The sequence below is a fragment of the Fukomys damarensis genome, unplaced genomic scaffold, assembly GCF_012274545.1.
Source record: "Fukomys damarensis isolate Sample0158 unplaced genomic scaffold, DMR_v1.0_HiC HiC_scaffold_18, whole genome shotgun sequence".
Classification (NCBI taxonomy): domain Eukaryota; kingdom Metazoa; phylum Chordata; class Mammalia; order Rodentia; family Bathyergidae; genus Fukomys; species Fukomys damarensis.
Window position 1 is genome coordinate 3971286 of NW_022900930.1, and position 11924 is coordinate 3983209.

The window sequence follows — 11924 nt, forward strand, 5'->3', positions numbered from 1 at the left end:
AGATATCAAAGAAAAGTATAATTTCTTTCTTTCTTTTTTTTTTTTCTTTTTTAGAGACAGGGTCTCACTATGTAGTTGAGACTGACCTGGAACTCATTATGTAGCTCAGGTTGATGTTGAACTCATAGCGATCCTCCTGCCTCAGCCTCCTGAGTGCTGGGATTACAGGCATGCACCACCATGCCCAGCAAAGAAAAGTATAATTAAATTTTACATAGTTAGCATTTTTAGTGTAAGTAGTACAAGGTTTGTTTGTTTTAATTCACTTTTGATGGAGTTTTGTGAACTTTTCCTGTAGGTTCAACCCATACTATCTTCTGCCCAAGCCACAGAAGTATCTACTGGTGTTAAGTTCCAGGTTGGCGATCTTGTATGGTCCAAGGTGGGAACCTATCCTTGGTGGCCTTGTATGGTTTCAAGTGATCCCCAGCTTGAGGTTCATACCAAAATTAACACAAGAGGTAAGAAAAGGCATAAATGGCTATTAAGTATAATGTTGGCAATAAAGAAGACTTCAAGTGTTATATGTAATACAAGAATGAGCCAGGTGTGGTTGCAAATGCCTGTAAGTCTCAGCACTCTGGGTGGCTAACACAGGAGGACCACGAGTTTCAGCTCAGCCTGGGCAACTTAGTGACTTAGTAAGTACCTGTCTCAAAATAAAAAAGGGCTGGGAATGTAGCTTAGTGCAGAGGCCTTGATTTCAACTCCCAGTACCCCCCCACATAAATAATATATACTCTCACACAAAAATGTAAATAGACTGAAATAATTTTGGTCATCTTGATAGAGAGACCATACAACTGATATAGTCCTTGTTTGCCCTTGTAATACTTTGCATTTGGTTACAGTTTGTTTCCTTCTTGTGTGCGTGTGTGTGTGTGTGTGTGTGTGTGTGTTGTGTTTTGTTTTGCTAGGGATCGAACTTAGTGCTTCATGTATTCCAAGTGTCTTGGTTACTTTCTCATTGCTGAGACACAGTACTTGACACCCACAACTCTAAGGAAGAAACATTTATTTTAGCTCACCGTTTGTGGAGAGGTTTCAGTCCATACTTGGCTCGAAGCTCCACAGCAGGTGGCATGGCAGAGGTGGCTTGCTTATGGTGGGGGCAGCAGGAAATGGGGAGCAGTCAGTGGTAAGGAGGAAGAAAGCCTCTTCCAGGCCATGCCCTTAGAGACCTATCTGCTCTGACCTGGCCTCACCTCCAACACCACATTTAGCTATGCTTGGATCCAGTCACCTCCCAAAGCCCCACCTAAGAACATACGATGTTCTGAGTGAATATCTAGATGTAAACCATAGACCCGGCTGCTACTTAGCCACAGCCACCCCCTGGCTCCACACTTCCTTTCCTAAAACACTTGCCTGACTAACTTTCATTTTTCCTTAAAAAAACCTGTGAATACATAATATCTTATAGGAGCTTAATATGAATCATCCTTCCTTAATTTCATCACTGAGTCCTGTGGATAGTATTTTTTTTAATCTAGATGAGTACTTTTTTTCTAATAAAATTCACAGAATTGTTTCTTCTTCACTCCATTTTTAAAGTCTGAATTTCCTGTGGCATCCCTATATATTTGAAATGACAGAAGTATAGCTTAAATCTAGCTATATATAACATAGTTTCTTACTTTAACAGTGTTAGAAGTTAAGAAAAGATGTATTCAAACATTTTTGCTTTGTGTGTGTGTGTGTGTGTGCATACGCACGCTTGTGCGCACGTGCACATGCTTGCATGCACCTGCAGTTTGGGAATTAAACCCAGGGCCTCACACATGCTAATCAAGCACTCTCCCACTGAGGTACACCTCAGCCTGGAAGTTTGAGCTTGGAATTTATTTCGGGACATATTTATTTTATAAACTCATTGTTGTTGTGTATTGACTTCCTCATTGTGACAAATTTTCACCTGTTCTTTTTCTCACACCTTAAACTTGTTTGCTGTTTTGGGGGAGAGTGTCAGCTTAAGTCTGGTGAGTCAGATCTGTGAGGGCTTCAGCTTGTCTGTGACACTTTGACTGCACAGCTAGAAGACTGCTCAGGTACTGCAGGCAGTATGGGTTGATGGTCCTTTATCTACTCAGTATTGTGTGCTGAGTAAAGGTTGAAAAACTGAACCATCAGTGGGGCAGATGTGAAGAACTAACCTTGTTGGGTGTGCACTGTTCTGCAAAGTACTGATTAAGCAATTCTCTTATAATGCGATCCTCATAACAGCAACACTGAAGTAGGGAGTGTTATGTCATGTTTCAGATAAATAGAGTGTCAAAAAGATCTTACTCCATAACTCCTGCCGTTAAACACTACTTAGATGTTAGAAGAAAAGCAATTTCATTTACCCAGGCATGATTTACAGAGACTGGGCGAGGCAGTCCTTGTTCTGCCTCTATGCAAGACAGGTGTTACTGGTCTATGCAGTACCTTGCAGCTTCAATAATCCATGGTTCTACAAGTGGGAAAAGAAAGGACAGGACCCTCCAAAGAGGCCAGTTCTTAAATGAAACAATGTTTGTCCATAGCTGAGCCTCCCAGCTCTCAGTGAAACTGCATCATGTGAGAGTTGTGGCTCTTCAGTTCTCTCCTCTCAGGAAAGCATTCTTTTGAGATTAAGTTAGGATTTCACATTTAATTACTTTATGAAAACCCACTAATTACAGCTTTTTTTATGAGATACAAATGAAAGCACAATCTATGCCTTAGCTATAAAGGAAGTATTTAAATTTAGTTTTATTAATTAATATTGTCTGGTACCCGCCCCCCCAGGCATTCTCCTACTTTAGTGCTGGAAAAACTAATTAAAAAAAAATCATAGCCGGGGATTTAGCTCAGTGTTTCGGTGGCCTGCCTCGCAAGCACAAGGACCCGAGTTCAATCCCCGGTACCAAAAAAAAAAAAAAATCACTACTGGAAAAAGAATTTAGGTTAAGAAATATATAATTTGATAAAAATTTTAAATATCCTTTTTGTTTTCATTCTTTTTAAGAGTCAAAATTACAGGTGTGCACCACTATGCCTGGTTCTTTTTTTGCTTTTAAAAACATCACATGTTTATTAGGGAAAAATAAAGCTTGACAGACATGTATACAGTAGAAAAGCAAAAGGTGCCAATATTCTCATCCTGCAAATACGTAATGACTAAAAACTTTGGGATTAATTCATTTTCTCTGTGGATATTGTAATTAATACATTTGTAAATATTTTTATTGATAGTTTTATTCTTATTTTTATTTTGTGGTACCCGGGAACAAACTCAGGCCCTTGTGCTTGTGAGGGAGGCGGTGGAACCACTGACCCAAATCCTGGGCCCCAAGTTGTTGGGTTTAAATTTAAAACTAAATGGGTTTTGCCAGGCTTGGTGCCTCATGCCTGTAATCCTAGCACTGGGGAGCGAGGCAGGCAGATGGCTGGCTGCAAGTTTGAGACCAGCCTGGAGTGAGTTCAAGGCCACCCTGAACTGCATGACAAGACTCTATCTCAAAACACTGGGTGGGGGGAGACTAAATTTTTTTGAATTTTTTTAAATATAAGAATATTCCTTTGCATTTTCCTTTGTTTTGGTACCAGGAATCTAACACAGGATCTTGTGCTTGCCAGGCAGGTTTGGCACTGCTGAGCTACAACCCCGGCCCTTCCTTTACATTTTTCTATATGAAATTTAGGTCAGTATTTTGAGACATATATTCTTCATTCTGATTTTTTTCATCTTTAGATTTTTATTTCCCTCTTAGTATTGTCTTCCAATCAGTAAGAAATAAAGTGCTAGCAAGTTAGGCAGAGTGCTTCATTTGCTTCCTTCTCAATGATTAATTTAATGGAAAAGTTGAATACATAGCTGAAAATAACATTGTATTCCCTATGAATTTCAGGTTTTTGTGTTTTTATTTTTGTTTTTGTTTTTGTTTTGTACCGGGGATCAAACTCAGGCCCTTGCATTTGCAAGGTAGATGGTGGAACCACTGAGTCAAATCCCTGGCCCACATTTTTGTGGTTTTAACTTTTAAAGACTCCTAGGATTGTCTGCTTCTGAATAACTCTAACCTTTGGGAAAAGATTATGTCCTAGGTGCTTTCAACCCTATGAACCTACTAGCTACCCTGTCCTCCAAACTCACCTAGTACTTTAGGTTACCTTCTTGTTTTTCTCCCTGAAGTACTTAAATGTTTTATTAACCTTCTCTGATTAATTATAGTTAGATTTGTACTTGGGTCTCCCTTCTCATATTAGATGATACATGTCTAATAATATTAATATGTCTTACAATTTTTTTTTTTGTACCAGGGATTGAACTGAGGACTTCGCACTGTGAGGCAGGCTCAGTGCCACTGACCTAAATCCCCAGCCCAACATGTGCCTAATCTAAGATACAGTGAGATTTCATATGACTAAGTTGACTCCATTTAAGCTTATACTCATCATTTTTCTAGTCAGGATCCACTTTTTTGCCTTTTTTTCCCTACCTGTATTATTGTGGATTGCTTGAGAAGGCTAGTTCCTGCTTTTCTCTTGTGATCTAATACTTTTTCTCTAGAGCAGTGTTTTTCAAACTGTCTTTGGTAAATGACTAATTTTTGCTAAATTTTGAGTTTCCAAGCCAGGCATGGTGGTGCCTGCCTGTAATCCCAGCATTCGGGAAACTGAGGTAGGATTGCAGCAAATTCTGTGGCCAGCCTGGGCTACATAGGGAGACTAGCACTCAAGAAACTGAAAGGGAAAAAAAGTTTCCGATCCACTGTGGGTGTGGTGGCACAGACCCGTAATCCCAGCACTGTGGGAGGCTGAGGCAGGAGGATTACAAGGTCAAGTCCAGCCTGGGCAATTTAATGAATTAGTGAGAACCTGTTGCAAAATTTTTTTTTAAAGGGCTAGGTATGTAATAGATCAGTGTGAAGGCCATGGATTCAGTCCTCCCGTAACACAAACACACACACATACACACGCGCACACACACTTTTAGTTACTATGTACCAATACAACAAAACTTGATTATTTAAACCCCTGTCTCCCATACAGTATAGGGCCCCAATGTCTGATCATGTTCATAGTTCTGTATGCGCCATCTAAACATCTGTACTTTACTTTGTCACAGTGCCTTGTTTCTTCAGGTCACACTTTCAGAATAGCAGTGCTCTTAAGCAGCAGTTCTCAGGTGTTGTAGTGCCAGCATGCTTTATGTTTTGTTTTGTTGTTTTGTTTTTTTTGAGACAGCATCTTGCTCTGTAGTTCAGGATGGTCTTGAACTCATGGTGATCCTCCTGCCTCACTTTCCTGAGTGCTGGGATTATAGGCATGCGCCACAACACCCAGCATGCCAGCACTTTTTACCTTTAAAATTTGAGGATTAGAAAAAACCTTTGTTGATAGTGTTTGTATGTTACTACTTATTTTAATTTAGAAACTAAACCTGAGAAGAATTTGAAACATTGTGTACATTATATTTTATACATTATACATTATGAATTGTATGAATACATTATATATTATCAGTTATATCTTTATGAAAAACTTTTCTCAAAAAATTAATGATTTTACATTTTTGTAAGTCTCTCTAATGTCTACCTCAAATCTACTTCATTCTTGTTCTGATTGAAGTATTTGTAGATAACCTTAACCTCACACAGATGTGTTATAGGCAAAAAGAACAGTATTTTATAATCTTTTCAATGGATGTTTTCCTTTGATATTATACCAAAACTAAAAAAGCAGTGAGTTTATTACATATGGAATCTGAAATCCTACCAATGAACTTTTTGTACTTTTCTAAAAATCCCACTGGTTCTGTCTTGCACTTTGAGTAGATCTTTTACCATGTGTAATTTTGCAACATCTTCAGTTCATTGTCCATTTAAAAGCTTGATTTACTGAGTCATGTATAAGTACCTCTTTGAAATACTGATGCATTTTCTTATAGACCTTTTAAATATATTAATATATCACTATTTATATCATTGGAAAATCCTTTGGTTACAGTGGACCCTTGACTTACAAACTCAATAGGTTTCCGAGGGCTGGTTGTAAGTTAGTACAGCCAAAATCTGGATGTTTACCTGGGTACATATTATCAGTAACAAGAAGCAGATCAATCTTCTATTAACCTATACCAAGTTGTTCATCAGGTCAGTCATAACTTGAGGGTCCACTGTATTGGGAAGCCATCTTAATCACAGGTCAAAACAGTTTTTCCAGAATTTTGCAGGATTTCACTTGAAGTTTCAGCTCTGGTACCAAAAAAAAAAAAATAATAATTTTTTTTTTTTTTTGCTTGAAAGATCAGACTTTTATTACTGCCAACAAATAATGTTGTTTTCCTTGAAGTAAAGAAATCTCATTTTTGAGGCGACGTCTGCCAAATACTCAAGTTTGAATAACCATAATTCTTCTTTCAAACATATTTTCTAGAAAAATGGCGTTCCTTGAAGACTAGTAAAATTTGATAAAGTTTCAAAGACAATTTTAAGACCTCACATGATCCCTAAGTCTCCCATTCATATAGCTCGAAGAGCAATTTGATTAGCATTGCTTTTTAAAAGTCCAAGGAAACAAGATCATACATTTTTCAAAAGAAACATTATTTATAATCCCAGTTTGTTCATAAAAAAGACTGACGGTAGAAATAAATTATGTAACCATGTTGGTTGTAATGATACATACTTGTAATCCCAGGACTCTGGGAGGCTGAGATAGGAGAGCTCAAGCTAAACCTGGGTAATCTGAAAAGTTTGGTTGTTTGTTTGTCTGTCCCTGTGTGTGTGTGTCCACCCCCTCCCCACTGCCTCCCCACCTCCCCACTGGGGATTAAATTCAGGACCTTGCTTAGCAAGGCAGGTGCTGTTCCACTGAGCTAAATTCCTGGGTTTAATCTAGGCAGTCTGATTTGCCAGGACCATGTCGTACAATAAGGGGTAGGGATATAGTCATGAGTTCAGTCCCCAGTGCTGCTAAATAAATAAATAGTATAAGCAAAGTAATAAATCTAACAATTAGCAGAATTTCTGCTTTTCTCTTGAAACTTGCTGGACTGATTTATTTTCCCCCCAGTACTGGGGATTGAACCAAGGCCTTCTCACTGAGCAATATCTCCATCCCTTTTTAAACTCATTATTATTAGTATTATTATTTATTATTGTTGTTGTTGTTTTGATACAGGATTTTGCTAAATTGCCCATCTTCCTGCCGCAGCTTCTCAGAGTCCTGGGATTATAGGTGTGTGCTATCACACCTAGATATTTGGAGTGATTTTTATAGCTCTATTAGTTGTGTAATTGGTAGGTATTGGAATATGTCTTTGGACAATTCGAAAAACACAAATTTAGTGGAAGTAAAAGAAAGGAACCTAGTTAAGAGGCCCTTTTGCCTAAGTACTGTATATGTGGATGCTTATGTTCTGGAATAATTAAGAATTTTTACTTACAGGTGCCCGGGAATATCACGTCCAGTTTTTTAGCAACCAGCCAGAGAGGGCATGGGTTCATGAAAAACGGGTACGGGAGTATAAAGGTCATAAACAATATGAAGAATTACTGGCTGAAGCAACCAAACAAGCCAGCAATCACTCTGAAAAACAAAAGGTAAATACAGCATATTAATATTTTTGTTAAGTACAATTCAGTAAGAGAAAATCCCTAATATATGGAATCCAAAATAATATGCCAAGAAAGTAGAAGGGAGACTTACTAGTAGATGAGGAAGGAAATAAGGGGAGAGGGGGTGTAAGGGTGGGTAATGGGGGGATGGATATGATTAGAATATATACACTGAGACCCTCCTAATGGAGTAGGGGGAAGGCAGGGCAGAGGGGCAGTAGAGGTAGGAATGACTGTATGAGGTTGTGTGCACGTTCATATCTGCCCAAAGTGTAAGTATTTTATTAGTCTGGGGTGTGTCTGAATGTGCACGTGTGTGCATGTGTGCACACACATGATTTGATGCTGGGGATCAAACCTATGCCAGGTATATGTTTTACCACTGTACTCCGGTCCTCTCTTTTTTTTTGTACTGGGGATCAAACTCAGGACCTTGCCCTTGGAAGGCAAGCAGTGGAACCACTGAGCTAAATCCCTGGCCCTCCTCTAATATGGTTTTTAAAGACTTAATTATTCAGAATTTTTCATACTTAAATTCAATTGTTTTAATGATGTTATTTAACTCCTTTAAGCTTGGTTTTAATCACTGTAAGTGATCAGTAGGTTTGTAAGTACAGTAGGGTTTATATGTTACATAAATAACATAGTATTATTAAAAATTTTACCTGTTTAATATAGTGTTGGGTTCCTTTGTGAATGGAGTTAATGTGCATAAGTCTATAAGATGTTAGTGAAATTTTGATTTTGCCAACGATTTAAAATTTTCCTATTTCATTGTCGTAAATCTTTCCCTTTTTTTTGGTATCAGGAATTGAACTCAGGACTTTATGCTTGTGAGGCAGGCGCAGCACCACTGAGCTAAATCCTCAGCCCTGTAATTCCTTTTTATTTAAAAAAATTGTTTTATGAAAATATTCATTGAGTACTTTCTGTAAAACAGATACTGTTTGAAGAGGCTTTTGGGTTTTGTTTGTTTGTTTGTTTGTTTTTTCTGGTACTGGGGATTGAACTCAGCACCTTGCACTTGCTAGGCAGGTGCTGTGCTGCTGAGCTACATCCCTGGTCCTAAGTATTAACTCATCTAATATTAACTCATTTAATCTTCAAAGTAACCCCTATGAGCTAGATACTGTTACTCCTTTTATTTGCAGATGAAGAAACTAAGGCACAGAAAGCTTAAGTAACTGGTTCACACAGAACATACAAGTAATGGAGCCAGTAAATTTGTTTGCTACAGTGATAGATATTTTAGAATTTTGACATATCTTCTTGATAATCTAGTTGAGATTTTAAACTCAACTAATTATAATGTGGGTCACTTGTGATTCATAAATGTGCCATTTTTAACTTTAAACATTAAATGTTATCACAGAGAACTGATTGGTTTTATGAGACTTATGATTTACAGACTTATACATTAGTATTTGACATATACTATACCATCTCATGGTTTCATTAACTGACTTCAGCCTGTCTCAGCTTAACCTTTTGAATTAATTCCTAATTGCTTCAGTCATACACTTCTAATCACTGCTTTAGCCACCTCACACAATTTTATCCAAAGCTGTCTTACCTCTCCTGCCAATCCAAAGTCTTCTGATGAACTGAATGTTACAGACCTGTGGAAACTGTAATTTGGGTTCCTGTATTTTTTCTCTCACCCGTCTACTGTCCTTGGTCTTGTCAGCTTTTATTTGTTCCTTTCTCTCCTTTCACTCCTTTTTGTCCCTATTTGCATTATGGTACATAATAGCAGCACATCTTTGTTGGCTCTCTGACGATTTGCCATGTGATCTCCATAGCACCTCTTAGCTGCCCCCACCCTCTAGCTGTGGAGGAAAAGTTGGAACTGTGGGTTATCACTTTTAATATTAATGTTCAACTGGCCACTGAAAGTAGTCATTTTTGTAACCTTTCTTCTCTTTTCCCTAATTATCACTAGCATTTTGTGACTGTGATGTGAGAACAACTCTCTCTCTGGGGAACTCACCCAGTGAGTAGTCAGCAGAGGAAGGACATATAAGAGAATAGACCTTCATGATATGTAATAGAGTAATACTAATTTAAATCAAAGTTACAGAGTTAAGGTAGTCCACTTATTTGACTGAAGAGCCCAAAGATATTCATATGTACCTAAAAAGATAACAGAAGCAAATGGGAAATGCATTTTGGTTTCAGTGTATCTGTTAAAATGTATCACATTTAATGCCTGTGCTTTGTTTTCAAGATTCGGAAACCCCGACCTCAGAGAGAGCGTGCCCAGTGGGATATTGGCATTGCCCATGCAGAAAAAGCATTGAAAATGACTCGAGAAGAAAGAATAGAACAGTATACTTTCATCTATATTGATAAACAGCCTGAAGAGGCTTTATCCCAAACAAAAAAGAATGCTGCCTCCAAGACCGAAGTTAAAAAACCCCGAAGACCAAGATCTGTGTTGAATATTCAACCAGAACAGACCAATGCAGGGGAGGTGGCCTCTTCTCAGTCAAGTACTGACCTTCGGAGACACAGTCAGAGGCGGCACACAAGTGTGGAAGAGGAAGAACCACCCCCTGTTAAAATAGCTTGGAAAACAGCAGCCGCAAGGAAATCCTTACCAGCTTCCATTACAATGCACAAAGGGAGCCTGGATTTGCAGAAGTGTAACATGTCCCCAGTTGTAAAAATTGAACAAGTGTTTGCTCTTCAAAATGCCACAGGAGATGGGAAATTTATCGATCAGTTTGTTTATTCAACGAAGGTACCTTCTTATGTTTTTTGTTTTGTTTTTGGAGGGGGTTATTTTAAAAATAGGCAACGTTGGCATTTTAAAAAACAACACAAGGATGTATTTTAAATACCCTTTGTCTCTCCCACATTTGAAATATATAGTCACGTTTACCCTGGGGCAGAAAAGACATAAGCAAAATGTCTGTGTTTTTCTTTTGGGTTTTTTCTTTTCTTTTCTTTTGTAATATTCCCATCTGTAGTAGATTAATCTTGAGCTATGCAGCCAAAATTCAGCATAGCTCCTGAAAGTCATGGAAAAAAACTGGGCAGTTTGCCTATTTGTACTTTGTATAGTTTTTCTTTGTTGCAGTGTGTGCTTCTTACTAAAATCATTTTTCCAGTTATCTGAATTAACCATTGTTACAAAAACTACTGTACTAATTCTACTTGCTGACCTGCTTGATTGCACCAGCAGTTTTGTTAGACTCCTGTTCTTAGGGTACCTAACTGTATTTTATTGAAATCCCAGTACTGTTTGTCCTAATATTTAGTTGTGGTAATAGCCTGAATGATGGGTTAGAAACAATCGCTACAAACCAAATGCTTCCATCTGCCTGCCCCAGGCCTCCATAAAGGCACTTAGAGTTTAGCCTAAAGACATCAGCCTCCTTTCATGACATTGGTAATACCTATATACCTCCTCACCACTCTCCCAACCCACACAGCTTTGGGATCTAAATTTAGTTGCATTTCATGCACATTTGCTTTAAAAATTAAGAATTCTGTGTTTGTTTATTTCTGACATAATCATATGCACATTAAAATAATTAATAAATGTAGGGCTGCCTCATTAGTAATATTATTTTCTTAAGTATCTTCAGAGACCTCTGTGGGTCCTGGTAAAGCTTATGTTTGGTCTCCACTTTCATTCTCTTGATAGCAGATGAGACTTTTGAATCTTTTAAAAATGCTAAATAGCCATAATTTTGAAGCTAGTTTTATCTACTTCTGGATGCACAAATCAGACAGCCCCTTGCCACTTAGAACATTATTTAAAGGAAATTTGAGATAAAACTGATTTTTTAAAAAATACATGCTTACTTATAAGTCATTCCTTATTTGTAATCCTTTGCATTAAAAATACCTAAATAAGACCTAAATTAATTTTGCCTACCTCTGTCTGCTCCAGATTACTTATTGGTCACTACAGATGACATATTTCTGTATCTAAAGATATTCTTGTCTCTTCAGACCTGTTGATTTTTCTGTCTTGTTATAGGGCACTTTATCAAATGAAAGTGACGAGTTGTCTGTTATATGTAAAAAGAAGAAACCAGAACATAAAATATTTTATTTTTGACAGAATATTGGGTGATCACAAGTTCATTTCTTAGGAATATCTATCACCTGCATTTAGACAAATAGTCTTTTCCTACATGCTGATACTGTACATTTTTTTAATACATGCTGATGATAATAAAATTGTTGTGATAATGGCTAACATAAATGAGCTATAATCAAAGATCAATAAATTCAAGGAAATTATAATCATGTTAAGCCAGCTTCATAAGTCCATGATGCCTTTTGCTTGGTAATTACCTTTTTTTTTTTTTTTTTTTTTTTTTT

The 11924-nt window shown here is 37.5% G+C and overlaps 1 protein-coding gene across 7 annotated transcripts in view; it reads left to right on the forward strand.

The window, feature by feature from the left end:
• Positions 1-11924, forward strand: part of Nsd3 (nuclear receptor binding SET domain protein 3) — a 126643-nt gene that overhangs the window by 52116 nt on the left and 62603 nt on the right. For 6 of the 7 annotated variants that reach the window (XM_010604872.3, XM_010604863.3, XM_010604879.3 and 3 more), the window contains 2 exons: positions 7417-7571; positions 9814-10329. In XM_010604872.3, the coding sequence (XP_010603174.1) occupies positions 7417-7571; positions 9814-10329 (671 nt within the window). Of the gene's footprint in view, positions 1-303; positions 462-7416; positions 7572-9813; positions 10330-11924 lie in introns of those variants that run through there. The other variant, XM_010604888.3, reaches the window with a different exon arrangement.